Source organism: Neolamprologus brichardi, chromosome 15 (genome assembly GCF_056152115.1).
Source record: "Neolamprologus brichardi isolate AB-2024 chromosome 15, ASM5615211v1, whole genome shotgun sequence".
In the NCBI taxonomy this organism is placed as follows: Eukaryota; Metazoa; Chordata; class Actinopteri; order Cichliformes; family Cichlidae; genus Neolamprologus; species Neolamprologus brichardi.
The window spans coordinates 4,621,215-4,641,840 of NC_142118.1; the positions used below are offsets into that span (position 1 = coordinate 4,621,215).

Sequence of the window (20,626 nt, forward strand, 5' to 3'; positions counted from 1 at the left end):
AATCTTTATCTTTTCCATTTTGTGCTGAGCTACAAATCTCTTACGTAAGGAGGATGTGTCAGCAACCCTTTCCAATTTTGGCCGATGTCCACTTAAACCTCCACAAATCAAGCCAAGGTTCTAACCTTGTTGCTATTTTTGGGGCGTGCACACTAAGTGGCTACATTAAGAAGTGATGCAGTACCGACATGCAGACGTTGTGTCCACTGGAAATGACATTCACAAAATACATTTAATGAAGACAACGCCAAGGATGAAGCTGAAACGCGGCTCGTGTCAGAGGAAGCGTCCTCCACAGAGTTAGTCTTCTGCCATCACTGCAGGACAGCGCACGGTGACTAAACAGAGGATGATCGCAGACTTGCACTGAATCATCAGCTGACAAATGCAGTAAGCGAAGCTCTTGTTACCTTAGAGCAACATGCAAACAAAAACAAAAACACATCCTATAACGCCACATCCAACTAAGAACCACAGCGGAAGTACTAATCAGACTGGTCAGTGTGTGTGGGTGTGCTCGTCCAGTTATTTGTTTGCCCCAGACACTCTCCATGCAACTCCAGGTGTCCAACTCTCTCTTACCAGACTTTCACATTGCTGTTAGAGACTGCATTTATGCAGATCTCTTTAAGGTTTCACCACAGCATTTTAGTCAGGTTGAAGTCTGGACTTTGACCGGACCAATGCGACACCTTGATCGTGTTATTTTTCAGTGATTCCATTGAAGATTTGCTGCTGTGTTTGTCTGCATTGTCCTGTTGCATCATCCGATTTAAGCCGAGCTTTAGCTGTTAGACAGATCGCCTCACCTTTGACTCTAGAATACTTTGGTATACAAATTCATGATTGACTCAAAGGGCCCAGGTTCTGTTGCTGCAAAGCCCAAATCATCACCTCTCCACCACCATGCTCGGCAGTTGAGGTGATTGAGCAACTAAGCAAACCTAAGCTGTGCTGCCATGTTTTTTTTTTAAAGGAAAAGAAAAGAGGCTTTCTCCTGGTAACCCTCCCAAACAAAGGCTTCTTGTCTATTTTTTCTAACTTTAATGCCATTAACTTCAACATTTAACATGCTAACTGACGCCTGAGTCTGAGATTGAGCTCTTGGGATCTTTGCAGTTTCTCAGAGCATTGCACGATCTGACATTGGGGTGACAATGCTTGCTACAGACAAGCAAACTGATCATGATGATCATTTAGTAAATCATTTGATTAGCATCACGATGTTACATACACTTCCTTTTTTTCACAAGACTCTAATCCTGTGAAAAGTTTATTTTTCAAATGATTGCATGCAGCTCTTAGTCCTTGTTTGACAAGAAAATAGTGGTTAATGAGAACCAAACTAATTTATAGACACTGAACCAAACAGCACGCTAATTAGGTAGCACTTTTAGCGGCTAGCAAGCTAGCTAGTTTGTTTTATCTCTCTGAGGGTAACTGAAACCAATTTTTGTTTTTAAATAGGTGTGTAGTGGTAAATCCAGCAGTGTTATCAATATGAATAAAATCTATTGCAGTAAAAGGCTTTAGCTAAACAAGAGTGATATTTTAATGAAGCTTTCATTTCACAAAATGTCTTCTGCTTTCCTTCTTGCACTGGGTAAGCAACCCATAGTGAAGGTGGAAACCCATGACCTAGATGTTACTTCTCGGGAATAAGATTATTAAAGGCTAGTAAGACTTAAGTCGTCTAGGCCAAGCTCAGCAGTAAGGAGACACAACAACACATGCAGACAGACACACATAAACACAGCACTGAACGTGTGTTAGACAGCAGATGGAGACACATGTTCATGTACCCGCCCAGCCCAAACGTACTCCTGCAGAGCTTTTAGCAGCTTCTTTCTCACAACAGTCACAAAACAAGTTCAGACTGAGATGTACTTGAAGCGTAGAGCCCACTGGGAATTGCTGCCACGCAGAAGCCAGAGGAACTACTTACTGCACAACTTCTCCAGGCTGCCGTACAAAGCACCTCTTGAGCTGTAATTTATGGGCGGATTGTAAAGCACTTTGAGAAGTTCCACACTAATGCCTGCAAGGTTAGCCCGCCAAAGAGTAACAATGTCACACTGATGAAAAACTGCACCTGGTAATATATGGCAGAGATTAGAGATTTGCAGCACCGTCGTTCCAGCTGTGCTGAACTGCAGCGAGCTGTGACTGCGTGTGTGGTGAGCGGCCTCGATCGGATTTCTCACCGCACTGCACAGGAGGGTAAAGCAGTTTACTCGAACAGCTAATGAAGCTATAATAAAGCATCCTGCCTCTTTATGTCCACTGTAACTCAGCGCAAGAGTATGGCTGAAAACAACTGGTAATAAGCAGAGTACTGTTTGTAATGCAAACACTGATTTCTTTTAGAAGCTACACAACTACTAAAAGCTAAGCACACAAACACTACTGCACTAAAGAGATAGTTTAGGATGCTGATGCAAACTGTTTACCTTTACATCTGAGTGTGTTGCATTCATTTGTTCATAAATAAAGGAAGCGTGAATATCTAAAAAAAGCACACTGGCGCCTGCATACCGTTTAATCTGTCAAAGCAATGTCATTTGATGTTACGAGAAGCATTACGTAACATTTAACATCCTCTACATACAAAAAAGGGAGATGTTCAGCCATCCAAATGCTCATGCAAATGCATTCAAATGTATTAACAATTAGCCTTCAACGTCATTTAATGGGATTCACAGTAACCACACACACACGCGCTATATACACCAACACACTTAAATGGGCTACTGGTCCCAGGGCAGAGATCCTGACTCCCAGGCTGATTTGTCTCCAAACCATCTGTCACCATCTGAGCCTCCACAGGCATTTCCCCTTCTGTACAACAACACCTCAACAGACACACACACCGCAGTGAACCGGAGAGTCTGCACGTGTGTGTGTGTGTGTCAGTATTCGTGTTGTCTGCGTCTTGTATACACGCCGTATCTATTTTTGGTTCCTAAGCGCACGCTTTAATGTTCTGTGGCAGCAGAGTGTATTCATCGTGTTTTCCAAAGAGCACATTAATTTTCTGTCCTTTAGATTGTAATTTAGAAGCATAATTTGGTATCGAGACGCAGAGCGTTCGCTCATGCACTAAATATGCAAATACATTTCATACATAATTTAAAACGCAACATGAAAAAGGACACAAATGCCTTCTGATAAACAAGCTGAGGGAGGGGCTCTCTACTTTGTTCCTACAGAGAATAGGAGGAACTCCTAATTTAATTAAAAGGTCAACAGGTTCAGAGTGAAAGCCTGAGCCTGGTTTGCCATTTGCGTTCAAGAAATCACCAGTGTTTCTGTTTAGATTTACTTGAAGTGGTGGCAAATAAGCAAAGTGAGAAGCAAATGTGTCCGTGCATCCTCACAGGTAGTCTTTGTTCCCCCTCTTCCTCTTTTGTCCTGCCCTGCTCTGTTGTCTGCTGCTCACTTCTCTCTCATTTGCATTCACTTGTTCTCTCTTCGCCCTGTTCCTTCAGATGATTTAATTGGCTCCCAAAACTGTTTACACCGACATGCATTTCACCTTCCGTTCCCGAAAGATGTGTTTCGTTGAGTGGTAAACAACTCGGTCTGATGGAGAGGCTTCTTAAAAAAAAATGTTATCATTTGCAAACTGTTCACAACAGTTTGTAACATTCCTCTCTCAAATGAGGTTTAAAGATTTTGGGAGCAACGGGAAGCTCCCGCTCTGATTATAAATATACCTTTTGTCAAATTACACACAGACTGCGTGAATCAGAGGTCTTACCTGGCAACAAACCGACGGTCTCTTTCAGCCAATCAAAGCTCTCTGGGTAGGCCATAATGAGGCAGACAATTAAGTGCTCCTCAGATGTTTCGCTTTGATGTCGAATTACACTCCTGACAAATCCATTATGCGCCTCAATTTTCTTTGCACAAAAACCACTAAACAGCGAGTCCACCTCTCCAGTTGTAAGCTGATGATTCCCCCCCCGGTGGAGCGACGCTTCTGAGAAGTCATCGAATTGACAAATCAGGTCACATTCGGGACCCTCTGCGTTCCCTGGCGAACTGTTACTAGTAATGCTACCCTGCCTGTATGCTCTGATAACTCCCAATGTGAGATGCACAGGACGCGAAAAGTGCCTACGCCAGCAGACCGGGCCGAGGCACGGCCAGACAGCTTAAGCCTGGATCCATCCCATTTTACGTTTATTGTTTGTCTAACTGGGTTTGACCGGCCGCGTCCCAAACTGAGCTGCCTCTGACCTTCACTGTCCTCCTCCTACTTACGTGTCCATCAACAGAAGCACAAAAACAACAGAGTGTCCTCTGCGTTCCCACAATCCACAGGATGGTGTTTGTGTGCTGGTCGCTTTGGCCAACACGCACACACACATAAAAACTGTCTCCCACCGATGCCAGCGTGTGCGGATATCAACGTTTGTGTCAAGAGCTGCATCACCAGGCCGCCTATCACTGCCTCTTTCACACGACAAGTCACAGGGAGGAAGACAGAGAGTGTGACGGAGGAGATAAGATGGAAGAAAGAGAGAGAAAAAAACAGCTGGTCCAGTCAGAGACTGTGACAGCGTGGCCGTTCGCCGACGCAAAGGGGACATTGAGCGGTGGCAACCGCGGACAGGCCTTGTGCTGAGGGCAAACAGTCTCACAGAGGCAGTGCCAGGCTGTCAGGATAACACTGTACAGCATTTTTCCCTTACAGAGAGAGAGAAAGAGGGGATGGGAAATGACACCTATGCAAGGCAGCAGGCCAAATACAAATAAAATATTGAATGCACTGTTGTTTTCAAATAATGCCAATGTGAAAAAAGGTAGCCTGAGCAAAAGCCAAGGGCTGAAAGAAATCTGCAAGTTTAGTATATCTAATGTATACTCGTGGAGTGCAAGGCTGATGATACAGTACTTTTCAGGCTTGAGCAGAGATTGCTGCTGGTTGTGCTGCACATTGATGTGGAGTATATCTGAATGCATTACTGAAAAACTGAATTGGAGGCACAAAGAAAGCAATGAACTTCCATCTGAAAGAACATTCATTTTTAGCAGGTACTCATTGGTATGTGTTTTAATAGTCAGGAAATGAGACACAAGAAATGTGTTTCTGCAGACAAATTTAACTGTAAGCATTTTGTGTCATGTCACATCAAGAATTCAAGGTCCGCTTCTTCCTGAAGACCTGAAACAAATATTACAGGATACTTTTTTTCCTTCAAAGGAGTGAACTCTGACCGTTTGGGGTTCTTTTTGGTTAATCACTTGGGAACAAAGGAAACAAATTATGTATGACATTTATCTGTGTTGTCATGATAAATGAGGACTGTTTTTACTTTACCAGTTACTGCTGCAACCCAACCCATGTTAAAAGAGCTCAAAGTTTGAAGGCAAGCCATGTCACGTTCTAGTTTGCGTTGCACATTTCACAGTTCACCTCTGCCTGGCAATCAATTTGCCAGTGTTTGCAGACAAGTTGGGGTCGTCCGGGTTGCTAGCTTGCAACCTGCTAGCAACCAAAAGCACAAAGCATGAGGAGGTATTTTTGGTGCAGCGCCACAAACCTCTCTACATCCAATTTCACCAACTTTTTGTGGAATCCACCAAATTCATGGTCTCCAATCATGTAAATGGGGCTTAACTATAAATACTTGTCATTAAATAAATTTGGCTTATTTTGCAAAATATCAGCTTTTCATCTGATTGGCTGATTGTGAATCATTAAATCCGGATGTAATGATGTATGTCATTTTTCTAACTGATTTATCAGTCTTATAGATGTCAGTATGTCAGGCCGTTCATCTTGCAGTTTTCTGTGGCATTCTCAAAGTGAAGTACTGTCCCACTCCCCTTGACAACCACAGACCAATAAAATCAAATGCTAAATGTCAAGTACTGTTAGGGCAACAGTTTGAAATGATTTGCAGTCACTGGCTCTTAACATTCGAAGAACAAAACACTCAAACCTTAAATGGTCAATTTTAAGCAATGGTCGAATTTTTGGAGTTTATGCAATAAAAAACTATCAGTTTTTTTCCTTTGTTCAAAAGGGAAAATTTGTTGTTATACAAAAAATAATTATATAAATTATGAATAATTGTGTTTATCATGTGGTTTGTCACTATTAAAACACTGGTTAGTTTAAGGAAAGACTGTGAATTTAATTCCATATCTACATCTTATATACGCAGTCGCACATGGAGATGGCAACATAAGCATTCTGGAGGTGGGAAGCTTCAGACTATATATGTAAAATAGACGGTTAAAGTGATGGCATTTCACGCTGATTTGGCTAAGTACCACACTCTTTAAGAGCATCAATACCCTCCACCTGTCTAATGAGCGGGTACATCGTAGCTGTCACAATACAGATGCAGCGTGATGCTTGACGCAATCACAATCACTGCAAATGACAGAAACATTTGCGAAAGGGAGCTATCCAGGTCAGCTGCTTTCTTCGGGTCTCTCACCGATCTCTCACTATCGAGGGAAAGGATCAGCTAAAGTTGTTATCTCACCGTGTGGTAACATAATAGATGGATACAGCAAAGAAGGGTGACTCTGGGAGGTACCGAGAGATCAGGAGAGTTATCTAAATGAGATCTTTGCAGTCCTGCGGACAGAAGACTGCATATCACTGCAGATGTGTAACCATGTCTATATGTATATATGTGTATAGCTGTGTTTTCTCCCTTTAAAAGCACATTAAAGTAGAAGGCTGACCCAAAACTAAATCTCTTATAAAAGTCATTGAAAAGAAGAGACATGATGTGAATTGAAGATGAAATCTCACAAAAAATGAGAACCTTTTAATATTACTGCTTTATGAAGAACCACTCAATACAAATGTTCTTGTATAAACCAGCTGAACATGACTACCCAGAGCTTTTGCATGCAATTTGAGAGAAAAGGATGCTGTTAACTGGGGACTGATCTGTGCTTTTAGGACCACTTTTCAGGTCTAGGTCTTCTGCTGCAAGCTCAGTAGATTATTAGATCCTCTTCCCCAGCCCCAACCTCCAACTCCTCCTTAGGCATTTCCAGGGAAGATCGGATACAGTATCCCTCCAGTGTGCACCAGAGCTGCTTTCAGTTAGCCCGGAATACCATCAGACAATGTGAAGGAGCCATACTTCCACCTTCAAATATCAATGCTCCTAACTTTTAAACTAAACCCAGGCACCACTACAACTCATCCTTTTGATATATTTAGTTTATGACCACAGGTTGATTATTAAGTCATAAAACTCATTCGGATGTTAGCTCTTCTCAATATGCACAATATAACTCTATCTGTTGATCTAACAATTCATCTTACTCCTGAGCAAGTATATAATTACATTTTTTATCCCTCCGCTGATATCGGTCATCATGCAAACAATTAATCTTATTTTACTGCGCAGCAGCGTTGCGCTAAACGTGATTTTATTGCAGCCCGCTGCTGATTTGTGATGGGCATCAGACATAGTGGTGTCTTCGAAAAGTGGGAAGCATGATTACGCATCACATCTGCTGCTGCTGCTTCAGCTGTTGACTGTTTTAATAAACAAGACAAATCTTCGGGCCAAACATGAATGTATTACGAGAGCTGGATTATGTCACCGCTACTCAGCCTTTCATGCCAATTTTATCCCATCCCAGGGTTCAACTGAGGTATTACAACCTTTAACCAAACATATATTCAAAGCAATGTAATAAATTACTTTAATACGGTATTGAAAAATATATTTAATTATTTTTTACAATAAATAAAGAGGTCTGTAAAGCTGTTGAGTTTTGATCTTTACATTATTATTTTTTTCCTCACCAAGAATCCAGTTCTTATTATTTATTATAGCACATTAGGGCTGCCACGATTAGTCGACTAGTCACGATTATGTCGACTATCAAAATCGTCGACGACTGATTTAATAGTCGACGCGTCGTTTGAAGCTTTGTAAGATCACAAAAGACGCAGGAATAAGTAGTAGGATTTAAGAGTGTAATAACGGACTGAAACAGAAGATGGCAGCACTGCATGTACAAGGATGCCAGCTGCCGTTAAACCCCGAAGAAGAAGTAGCAGCCCAGCTCAGTTTCCAACAATGGCGGGAGCTACTTAGTTTTAATATTACTCTTATTATTCTTTCTGGGTCACAAAATAAACGTTTAACATATTTTCAGGCGAGAATGTAGCTGTGTAAACCTCAAATATCTGCTCAGTTTATCAAGACACCACATATTTTCAAAAGCGCTCCGACGTTTTCGGAGACGTCTGTTACCCACTAGCTTGATAGCTAGACGGGGGCTAGGCTAACTAGAGCCGTGAGAACACCGGACTCCCAGTAAATCGTTTTCAAACCTACCGCTGTCTTTCGCTACTCAGGTTAAACATGATATATAAGTCACTTAGATAACTTAAAAATGTTATTGTTTGGCTTTTTTTTTAGTGTTTTATTTGTTCCTGAGTAAATCGGTTTGGCTGAGATTAAAGTCATAGTTTTTACACAGCTGAATAAACGTCAAGCAGACAACTGATTATCAGAAGTGTGAGATGCTCGAGAATATACTCCGGTGTCCTGTTATATTTTAGATAGCAAGGAGTTTATTAAACTTCACCGAAACAATCTGCAAATTTCATTAAAATTTAATAAACTATCATCTTGTCTTTATTTTTAGTTAGCACATACCTTAAACACTTAAAACTGTAAGCTAATGATAGTTATATAAGAGCAGATGCTGCTGGTGCAATAAGCTGTACGTTTTACGTCCAATGGATGCATGATCTGATTAGTCGACTAATGGCAAAATTAATCAGTGACTAGTCGACTATCAAAATAATCGTTTGTGGCAGCCCTATAGCACATGAAGCCAAACTAAAAGCATCCGACAATCATTTCAGTGAATCCTGGGCATTCATTTTTCAATGTTTCAAAAAACATTTTACATTGACTGATTTTACATTCTGACAGCTTCTACAACACAGGTACAGTCAACTATCGGACAAAGATGCATCGTTTCCTTGCATCCAACTCCTTTGTCTGAGTCCAGGCTTCAAAAATATGCAGCTCTCTAACACATCTATTCAGAATAAATTTGCAGGGATTGAGATGTGGAGCAATAACACACTGACACAAGAGAAAAAAAACAAGCTCCACTGTGAAAAAAAACCTCACACTCATAATATTGGATTCCTTAGCCAATAAGCAAAGGTAGATAAAGTGCTGCTTCTTATCTGAACCTGTACACTGATAAAGAATGAAGGAATAACCATTATTCAGCCCTGGCATCGACACTATCAAGCACGTGAAAGGAAGGCTATGCCATATGGTATTAGTTTCAGTGCCCCAGGGCTAACATCTGTATGCAGACAGCATCCACATCTAGACTGAAGAGACAAATGTTTCTTTTTTTCCGAGACTGAAGCAGCCTTTTTGTAGGCCTGCCATTTCACTGAGAAGCAGTCAGACATAAAGAGAATGACTGGCAACACTGCAGGGCACTGTGTGACTCTCTGGTTATTTGTTTATGTTAGCATCTGGTTGTCTGTGTCATGTCATGTGTGTGCATGTGTGTGTGTGCAGATTTCAGAGATGGTCAGTTATGGTTGCGTCCAAGAAGCCACAGATATAGTGGATAAATAAAGAGCAGTTATGACAGATGTAATTACAGAGGGCGTGATTACAATGAATGCCTTCTGGTGAAGCAATGTAGTTGTGCAATTCTTTGAATAAGCACTGCACATCCCCCCTGGTGTCAAGATCTGTTAACAGAACAGAGCGTTTCTATTACCAGCCTGCGTTGTATGGAGTATTTACTCACAGTGCAAATGTATCCAGCGCCCTCTGTTAGGCGTCACTACTATTTGCTCCAGTGAACACTGATTTTAAGTATTGAAATACTGACTGGAGCTATGAGCCCCACCCCAACTAGCCCTACTCTGTGAATCAAGAGTCAGGCTCAGCGAGAAATCAGAATAATCAGCATCCAAAAGCTCAAGAAAAGTCACAGACTTACTGAAGCACTCAAGTGGAATAATTTGAAATCTCAATCTCTTGGTCATTCCTTTGCAACTGTGGAGATTAAACACTTTGCTTAGCTAAGAGTGCACAACCTAACCAGAACCTAACATAACTAGGATATAACTTTTCAAGTGAACACATAGTAAATATAATGGTTAAATAATAGTTGTTTTGTGTTGTTGCTTAAATGGAAAAAGGATGATTTTGTCCTATATGCAGAAAAAAAAAAGCCGGTTTAACCTACTTTTTTCCTAAAGGAAGGGCTTTGAGGCTTCCTCTTTTATAAAGATTATTTAGAACACAAAAGGATCATTAATTTTCACTAATATTACATTTATGTAATCTTCAGACATGACTTGAATCAGAAATAATGGTTACTATAAAAATAACTCTCTAGATTATTGTGAAATAAGTCCACAGTCATCTATGATTGATGTCACTTGGAACCCAGAGCTCCCCACCATTAAAACCTGTGTACTTCCTGTTGGTGGTTTTCTGAGTTAAAAGCACTTTGTTCTTTGATAGCCTCCTTCTTTCCACCCCGTTATCTGCTGAAGCACGTTAAACGCCGAACTTAATCGTTTATTATTGAAAGCTCGGCAAGAAGCCTTCCCTCCTGGTGTTATGGGAAAATGGTTAAGGCTGAGATGTAAAAGACGTAGGGTTAAGCATTTAGCCAGCTACTGAACTGCATGGAAGCTACATTTCATGGGCTGTGGTTTAAATGGGCGACCCATCTATATATGTGAGTCTGAGGATATGAAAATAGGCATATTTGTGTGTGTAACGGTTGTCATGGTGCTTAAAAAGCAGGCAACAAATGAACTGGAAAAAAACAAAAGATTGTGATATTATTAGAAGCATTGTTCACGTTCAGGGTACATCATACATACAACATCAACGTTGTGCTGCTATGTCTGTCACGTATACGGCACATGCACGGTGACAGCAACCATTCAGACTTTTTTGTTTTTGACACAGTGGGCATGAATTTTTTAAGAATAATTGGTTTTAGGCACAAGTAGATAAAAGGCTTCTCATTTCTATCCGGCTGCTGTTGATTCTGACAAATGTCGTTAGCAAAATTCATCAACTGTTCACAAACTGCTCAAAAAAGCTTTTTCCTGCCAACTTTTTAATATTTCAAGCTCGTTTGACTTAAAAGGGGAATAGTGTAACAAGTTCTTAACTATGCATGCAATGGCCACATACAGACATCGCACTGTAGAGCTATTAGTCTTTGTAGTTTAAGTGCAAAGAGGAGTGTTTACAGCAGTGGTTCCCAAACTTTTTTTGCTAGGCCCCCCTTTGTTTTACAAGAAAAATGTTCTGTTAGAACGGTGTCATTATTTTACATGTAGTTGTTTTTTTCCCGTGTAATAATATTCAACATTGCTATCAATACATTTTTTAAAAAATGCCTCTCCGTGCAAAATGGGTCTAAAAACATAAACAGCTGTGGGATACTGTTTGTCCGTGATTTGAACCGGGGGAACAAATCGTAGCAGTATCAGCCTGATGTTATTTGTATCCCGCTGTAACTTTACTGTATAAAGAGCCAACATCTCCAACATGTCAGGAGTAGTTAGTCATTACAACAAGTGTTTGTGAACTAAAAATCAAGAATGTGGGATACTGTTTGTCCGTGATTTGAAGAGCCCAGCGCTGCTCCCGACGCAGGGAAAACTAATTATGCAGGAGAGACCGACCTCGGCACTTGTGCAGGTGAAACCAAAGGGAAGATGTGCTTCACCATATTTTCTAGTCTTTGGCTTAGAATGAAGTTGGTTTGGAAATATAGTCAGCGATGCTTCATCTCCTGCTTTGCGTTTCTGTAGGTGCCCTGTGCTAGCAGTGTCCAAGCGTTGTTTTTGTTTTTTTCCCTTATCATACCACGCCCCCCCCCTGCAATGGCTCTGTGCCCCCCCTAGGGGGCGGGCCCCACACTTTGGGAAGGTCTGGTTTAGAGTGCTTGGATATAGCCTACTGGGACAAGCAAATCAGAGGTTAAGCGCTATGTTTTCGCCTTAGACAAGAAAAGCAGCTTTTATAAAATAGCATTTCCAAACATACTAGTTTTCTTTAGAGAGTAAAAATTATTTCTATTTGCACAAATAACAGAATTATTTTAGAAAAAAACAAAAATTACCAGGGTCGATATTATTACCCCAGCGAAACACTCACGTTTTTCTTGAGCCATGACACAAACCGCTGCTGTGCAATCATGAGCTTTAACTATGTAATGCTCAAAGCTCACAACTCAAGTTAAATCTGAGGGCTATTTTCCATTTTAAAAACACTCGGGGTTTGAGCTGTCACTTTAGAAAGCATCATGTCAAAAACAAAAGAAATCCATTTAGACTTCAGACAAAGAATTATTGATCATTACAGGAGGAGATGGATAAAGTTATCACGGCAATATCAACAACTGTCCTCATCTATACCTGGCCAAGCTTTCCCAAATATCACTTTTGGGCTCAGAGAATATTGTAGCAGAACTGACAGACCACCAAAAGCAGTTAGAGGCAATGAATTTTCCCAATGGGCCACGTGAGAAACTGGGACTAATATGGAGTGCAGCAACAAAAGAGGCCTGTGGCATGAACATCAGCACAGAAACTGTGCACCGGGAGCTTCTTTGCATGGGTTTCCATGGCTGAGCAGCTCCCGCAGGGGTCGCACATAGGCAGCCCGTTTGTGCATATTGTGCAGATTAAAGATAATATCTGTGCAGTAAGTTTTGTTATGTTTACTGGTAAAATAACCACGCAGAAAGCTGGAGTGAGATGCCTTTGTTCTGTCACTACAGACATTACAGAGGGCGACAGAAGGGTGCCTCCAAAAGGTCATTAGATTTACTGTCACTTTTGAACTCTGCAGCCTCACAGTTAGTATGTTATGATCAGACACTTTCGCTCACGGAAGGGTTTTAGGAAATTATAAGAAATACAGCCAATTAGATAGCCATAAGTCAGCATTTTGCTAATCAAGAACAGTTAAGCAGGAGAAAGAAGCCTTATATATACCTATATATATTGTTGATGAGCAGCAAAACATGAGTCTGAGAGCACAGCAGTCCCTCATGTCAGCCAACAGTGCTAAGGAAAACTATCCGCTTTGATGGATGATGCAACCTGAGGTTTTCACCTTAACAGTGGAGGACAATGCAGTGTGCCCTGCTGCTTAAAACCCATGACAAGTGTCACTCTTTATCCCCGGCAAGCCATGCACATCATGTGTAGAGGCAGAGCAGAGTGTGACCTCATTTTAAAGGTCATGTAACCCTTCATTTGTTGCCAGAATATAAGCACCCAAGTGAGTCAGTTAACATCTGAAAGTTGATTTTGCAACAACAGACTCAACATCCTTGCATCTCTAAGTCAGTACCCTGAGCTGTGCCTCTGATGTACTCATTTCTAATCCTGTCCATTCTAGTCACTACCATCTTCAAATTTGTCACCTCCAGCTCCACCTCCTGTCTTTTTGTCAGCGCTACTATCTACAAACCATACATCACAGCAGATCTCACTACCATCTTGTAACACTTGAACATGTGAAGAGCAGGCAGAGCAAATATAACTCATATTGGACATTGAAGATGAAGCTGCCAAGCAGGAGGAAAAGAGGAAGACCAAAGATAAGGCCCATGGATGTAGTGATGGACGACATGCAGAGGGTTGGTGTGACAGAAAAGGATGCAAGAGACGGTGTGAGATGGCGGAAGACGATTCGCTGTGGCGACCTCTAAAGGGAGCAGCCGACAGAAGAAGTCTGCAATGTCCACGTCCTCCACATCCACGTACAGCCTCTAGCTGATTGGTTTGTAGTGTACATGAGATGCAGGCCATTTGACACACAAAAAAAAAAAAATACATAAAAGTAGGGCTGCACAATTAATCGTTAGAAAATCGCGATCTCAATTCATACTTATGTGCGATCTCATTTCCAAATGACAACGATTTTTTGAAAAAAAAAGAAAAAAAAAGACGATGACGATTGTACCGCATTTTGATCCGGGACGTAATCTGTATGAAAACAAGGCGGAGCCTTATACCACGTGATACAGAAGCTGGCTGCTAAAATCGGCAGGGAAAAAACAACGGAGAGCACGTCAGGGATGACGAGAAAGTGACAGGAGAAAATCCGTCCCGGTCAACCACCCAAACATCAATAACGGGAACCTTATACAGCGCTTCCCTATACCCGTCGAACTCCCGCAGGCACAAAGAAATTATGGAGGCTATTACTTATCACCTGACCAAAGATATGGCTCCATCAACACGGTGCAAAACGAGGGATTTAGGAAAATGATCAACACCCTAGACAAACGCTACACAGTGCCGTCCCGCAACTATTTTTCTATTGTTGCACTACCTGCTCTATACACGCAGCGTCGAGCAACGGTGGAGACGGAATTTCAAGTAGTACAACATTTTGCAGCAACGACAAAATGTGAGATATTTGTTGGTTTTATGTTTATTTATTGTTTTCATGTTCAGTCTCAACTGTTACGAAGTTGATGTGCAGTTAATAAGCGCAATAAATATTTATACTGGAAAAGAAAATCGTGAGAGAATCGTGATCTCAATTCTAAGCAAAAAAATCGTGATTCTCATTTTATGCAAAATCGTGCAGCCCTACATAAAAGCTCCGGTCTTTGCAGCCTTATGTTGAAACATTAAAAATGTGGAGGAAGCCATGCATGGACACATTTGTGTCTGCTCTACATCACAGCAGATCTGCTACTATAGCAACATAAACTAATCTGTCAGTGTTGCTTTTCAGCCTCAAATGTTATAAATTAAATGGTTTCGTGGTCTCTAAATGAAAACTAATGTTGGTTAATTGTGTTGCTTGTCAATTGTACTGGAAAAAACATAAAAACACACACAGACACACACACAATGTGGGCCATTATCTCAAAAACACAGCCCGCTATGACTCACAGCTTCACCATTGGCACACACGTGGGGGAGGAAAGATAAGTCTAACCTACAAAGAAGAGTAGCCATGCTTATAAAACATTGATCAGGCCACCACTTCAGACTGGACAGATCATTTCTTCTCTCTCCACTTCTACAACCAGTCGCTGCGTGTAACTATCTTCTCTTCCACACCACTTGTCTTTAGCTGCAGATGGTAAATGGAAGGGGTGAACCTGTTGACCTACATTAGCACTGTCTATATTACCACAGCAATTCTAGCCTGTTTAGAGCATAGTCATATATATATATATATATATATATATATACATATATATATATATATTTTTTTTTTTTTTTAAATCAAAGGAGAAATATGCCAATGGCAGTAGGGCTAAACAGAAAAAGACTGGGATAAGCTTAGGTCCTTAAAGAGCGCTTTAAAATTTTATTTTCTCTGGTTTAACTGACTATTTTTCCCATATTTATGAAAGAAATGTAACTTTTACTGTGCTTGGAAGCAGCCAAAATGTGCTTGTTTCACATCCCCCGAGTGCGTGGTCTTAAAGTTCTGCAATTCCTTCTCAGTTGTTTCAAACGAAGTCCGTGCACGATGTGTGGGAAAGAAAACAAGGAATATATTCTGCATCTCCTAAATTTCTCTGGAGAGTGATATTTCTATAAAAAGATGAAAAGAAAAAACAATCCTACATGGAGTCAGCGGCTTCACCTCTGAGAGTGAAGGTATCACACGTTTCTACTTTTTCCTAGCAGGACACGTGTTTTGTAAAACTGTGCAGAAACAATTTGCATTTTTGGAGGTATCTATTAAGCTGCTTGAAACATTTGAAGACACCTGACTCTACAAACAAAGTTTGTAGGCTTGTGCACCTTTGTAGCACTAGCCAAATGCTAAAGTTCCCCCGCCCACAGCTTCGTTGACATTTGCACCCTTGACAGTGAGAAGGAAGGAAACAAAGGATGTCTGTAGAGTGTGAAGGTGGACTGTCAGGTGACATTACTCTCTGATATGTTCGTGGCGTCAGGTGAAGGCAATGCCAGGCTGTAGCACGTGAGAAATGAACTTATTATTTTACATTAAACTGCCTGCCCGACTGAATTCCTTATTAAATAACAGAACAGTTAAGGATTCCTTCCCATTTTAATTCCTGAGCATGAGCCAAGAAAAACACTAACACTGAGAAACACCTGCAACTCAAATTCTTTGTCTCCTGAATTTTCTGCTAATGCACTTTCACCTCCACATGCACTGGTACAGGATGCTCTCACAACAAAGAGGCCAGAGTTCAAACCCTGAAAGGACCTGCATGCGATGGTGACAGGGCCATGCTGCCAGTTTGTGTAGAGGAGCAGACAAAGTAAATCATGTTCCAGAAAACCAAACAAATGCTGACCGACATGACAGAGACAATCATTTCAGTTTGATCTATTATGTCCCGTGATGAATAATTGAACACTAAACCCACTCTGAAAGACTAAACGAATGCAGCGTGGGGCAAATCCTTGACCGCTACGTGGTTATAAAAATAATAAAAATCGATACGGAGATATTCAGTGAACTCGGGTTCAGTAGTTCAACAGCTAAAACAAACGTTTGAGGATTAACTAAATCTGTTCTGGAGCTAGAGTCTCGAGAGCAAACAGAGTAACTCTTTGTTCTCTGGAGGGTAAAACTGTAATAAAAACAACAACAAAGTTGACCATTTTGACAACATCTGACTTTTGACTGGTGTCCTGAATACAGCACTTCTTGACTACATGTAATGCTAAATATAGCTTGCCTTTCCGCTCCACCAAACAGCCTCTGAGCTAATGTGGGCCCCCAGGCAGTGGTGGGTCGGGGTGTGACACGAGTCCAGCGGAGATGTTCTCATCAGCGGATCTCAGCAGCGCAGTGTTTGAGGCTCAGCCACAGACTCATACCAGTCCACATGACTTCACACGCTGATGCTTACTGATAACGGGCCGGGATTAGTGCCGCTGTGTGTCGATATGTGAGAGCGCACAGAAATATGTGCCTGTTCTCAGGCCTAAGACCCATGGAAAAGGTACAGATATGCACGCCCCATATAACCAGTGTTATATCCAGTAGTGTCGCCGTGCAGCTTCACAGCTGAGTACCGACGGTTCCCTTAGGTGGCCGAGGTCCACCTAAGAGACACCGAGATGAATCAAATGGGTCACAAGACACTAACCAAAAGCAGGAATGAGATGTTTGAAATGACTTTGCATCTCGCTTTGTTATAGTTTGCAAGTTTTAAAGGATCAGAAGCAAAAAATAAAAGGCTAAATGCAGATTACATTTAATACAAGGCTTTGTCTTAACACGCAAGAAATTCAAAATGATGCTATAAAGCTCTTATTTGGGGTTGATGGCATCCCTTAGCTGCTCTAAACCTCTCCTAATGGTACTCGGGGTGAAAGGCAAAACCTTCTTCTATGGTTCCTTGGTTGCTCTTGATCTATTTTCCACAGCTTTAATCATTGTATCCTAGGAGGCAGAAGTCAGAGCAGATAATACTGTCACAGCCTGTGACAATCAGATGTGCAAGTCAAGTGAGACTGGGTGTGGTCTGAATCTCAGAGCTCACATAGCTAAACCAAGTTTATCTTCCCTCCATCTCTGTTTTGGTTTCATTCTTTCTTTTTTTCTACAAATGTCTCACTCATTTCCATCTTAATAATTAGTTTAAATGTTTAAGGTATCGTTTAAATAAACGGTTCTGCTCTGCAGCCTCTCTTTACATCAGACTGACAACATGCACAGAGATGTTTTGCATAAGCAGGATAGTAGATGACAAAAAAAATACAAATTTCTTGTTACATAGTTCAACATAAGGACTATAGAACTCCACATGCATGCTTCAGACACACATATTGACACACATCTTCTCCAATAACGGTCAAATAAATTGCAGGAATATATTTTACCCGTTGAACTGTGGCGTACAAGCACTGGGCTCCAAAGCGCAGTTGTAAAGTTACACCACCAAAAACTGTATGCATGCTATTGTCCCTGGAATTTGCATGCATTCAGTTAGTGATTCAGAAAATATGTAAATGCTGCTGATAAGCCTAAATCAACATAACCTTTTTTTTCCTCAGCATGCTTCTGTTGATCATGCAGCATTAACCTCTTGTTGTTTTTATTTACAGCAAACAGTGTTGTGGCATTTTATTGCTACGCTGAGGTTTTCATGCTCTTTATACATCTGTGCAACCTTTTCCTCTGATAATATCTCAAACTGAAGTGCTCATTCGATTCATTTTTGTGCGGAAAAAGATGTGTCAAATGCCCCTTTCTATCTGAGCGTGCATACAGCGTGATGGGTTAACAAAGAAATTTGAAAACCACCTTTGTGATATCTGTCTGAGTGGGGTTTGCGGTTCTGTCAAGCCAGCAAATTCAAAGAAAACCTGGCTATTTGTGGGATCATGCCACAGCAGCAATGTCCATTTTTATATTCAGTCCACTAAAATGCTCACCGGACAGAGATTATTTTGAAACAGTGTTTAAAGGATGTGGAGCGTAGTGAATTTATTATTTCTTTCCATAGCTGCCAAAATGTAAGAAATGAAGTGGCACTTCAATTAACAAAGCATCGCTTTTTCCAGTAGTTTGTGATGCTACAGGCTGGATGCCACAGAGGCATTTAAAGGGCAGCAAGAGACAGTGTTTTAAACAAGTTCAAGGCCAGCACTTACAGACTAAACCTGCCCACAGCCCGTAATAAACATCAGCAAGTGACTTTTGTCATCTCTGAGTTAGAAATGAGTAGACCGCAACAGCTGATCGGTGGACCTCGTGATTCATTGTCATTCAGAAATGATGTTGCTCATGAAAATGAGAAGCAATACCTCCAAGCTTTCAGAGTCATTTCCTACTATTCAGCACACAAATGCTCTCTCTCTCTCACACACACACTAACTCACTTCAGGAGGATTGACTGGAGATAGCTGAGAAAGTAACAGCCATCATTACCTTGTCTACTTGTAAACCACAAGGGCCAGAGTAATCATCACCCTTAAACACAACGTTTCCTATTACTGACTGAACACACACACCCACATCCACACACACAAATACACATGATCTGTTTCTGCAGATGGATAAATTACAGAGAGAGAAATGCACAGTGGCGCAGTCGTCCAGGGCAGATGAAACGAAGAGGCTTAGCTAGAAGGATAATAGAACAACAGGGAGGAAACAAAGCCAAATAATTCATAATGCATTGTAGCGTGCTGAATAACTGCACAATCAGTAATACCGCCTTTTCTCCTGGAACGTTACAAAAGAGCAGAGACAGCAGACCTACGTGAAAGACCTACTTTCCGTGGTTTCACTGCATATGCTGCTACATGTGGCATGCGACCACACGGGCAACAAAAACAACTGGCTAATCCTCCCAAACGAACTCGGGCGTAATCACTTTATCACTACGTGATCTCTTTGTTATCTAGTTAGAAATCTGGCCTTAACTGTTGCCCTCAGAGGGGTGGACCATTTTGTTTGCTCTGTTGCAGTGAAACAAAGATGTGCAACCCATTTGTATTTCAGCGGCGTACGACTTTCTCCTCCGCTTCTTCCTGCGTCTCACGGTCGACTTAAGGAGTGGTCTTTCTAAACACACCGGGAGTTTAAATGAAGCCTGCCGCTCTGGCAGGGTTGTGAATGTGTTATAACCACAACCGTGCGAGGATGCTGGAGCTCCTCCAAAATAAAAGTCCTGCAAGCAGGCGCACAACAAACCCCCATGGAATACAGCTAATAAGTCTATATGCTGTGCAATTTGTCTCTCCGTAGATTAACACACAGCAACATTTCACCAGCTACAAACTTAAAAAAAATGCATGTGGTTGCAGGCTAGCTGCTTCCTTGTGCATACTGTGAAATTTTGACCAACGCCAATATTTCAAATAACAATCTGACTGATCGCCGAAGCTGGTACTGATATTTTAGTTCTCTTTGATTATTCTGTGTCAGGAAAACAAATAGATGATGATTAAAAGAAACCACTGATTAAAGCCTTTGAACGCTTTATCACACTCTTTAAACATTTAGCTACTGCCAAAGGTGAATGTCATGTTATTTGCCAATATGCCAATATGGCTGATGCTGACTGTAAGACAGACAGAGAGAGAGGGACAGAGTGTGTTAGCATGCTATTGCTGTACGCTTCAGAGTGGATCTCTCTTTTTTTTTTATATCAGCAAAGACTGCATCCCTCTTTTGTTGCCATTTCCTGCAGTTTCATGCCCAGGCATCAAAGAGAGCACAGCTGCGTCACTGGATGAATGCTTTAATCTATTCAGCTAGTGCATCTGTGTTCTCTGTCTTACACTACGTCATTAGCCGCCCGCCTTAAAGGACGTGCTTGTGTGTCTGTGTGTGTGTGTGTATCTGCCCAGTAAAGTGAATAAGCATGCAAGTACATATACATGCAAACAATATGTGATCTCAAGTGTCTATGTATACTTTCATGCAGTATTCACTAGCAGTATACCTACTGACAAACCCACAGATACACACACATATACAAAAACGATTTCTCTTTAACTACCGCCTTTTTTATGCCCGAAGTTGCGTTGTTTCCCGGCTGAAGGCCGTGTTAAGACATCACATCTCCGATGCTAATCTGTGTGATGGTCAAGTTTCCAAGAAGTGCTAAATTTAGGTCCAGATTGCTGCTTTTGACT

At 41.3% G+C, this 20,626-nt stretch overlaps 1 protein-coding gene across 4 annotated transcripts in view; it reads right to left on the bottom strand.

Moving 5' to 3' along the window:
• The window catches only part of pak5 (p21 protein (Cdc42/Rac)-activated kinase 5), a 76,571-nt gene that overhangs the window by 44,950 nt on the left and 10,995 nt on the right, over positions 1-20,626 (bottom strand). The window contains exon 1 of one of the 4 annotated variants that reach the window (XM_087851954.1): positions 4,267-4,325. The exons of 1 other annotated variant lie outside the window; for it this stretch is intronic. Coding sequence is in view for 2 of the 3 variants with exons in the window: in XM_006793015.3 (XP_006793078.1) it covers positions 3,761-3,815 (55 nt within the window). In the remaining variant the exon portion in view is untranslated. Of the gene's footprint in view, positions 1-3,760; positions 4,165-4,266; positions 4,326-20,626 lie in introns of those variants that run through there. 2 more of the 4 variants (XM_006793015.3, XM_006793016.3) reach the window with 2 other exon arrangements.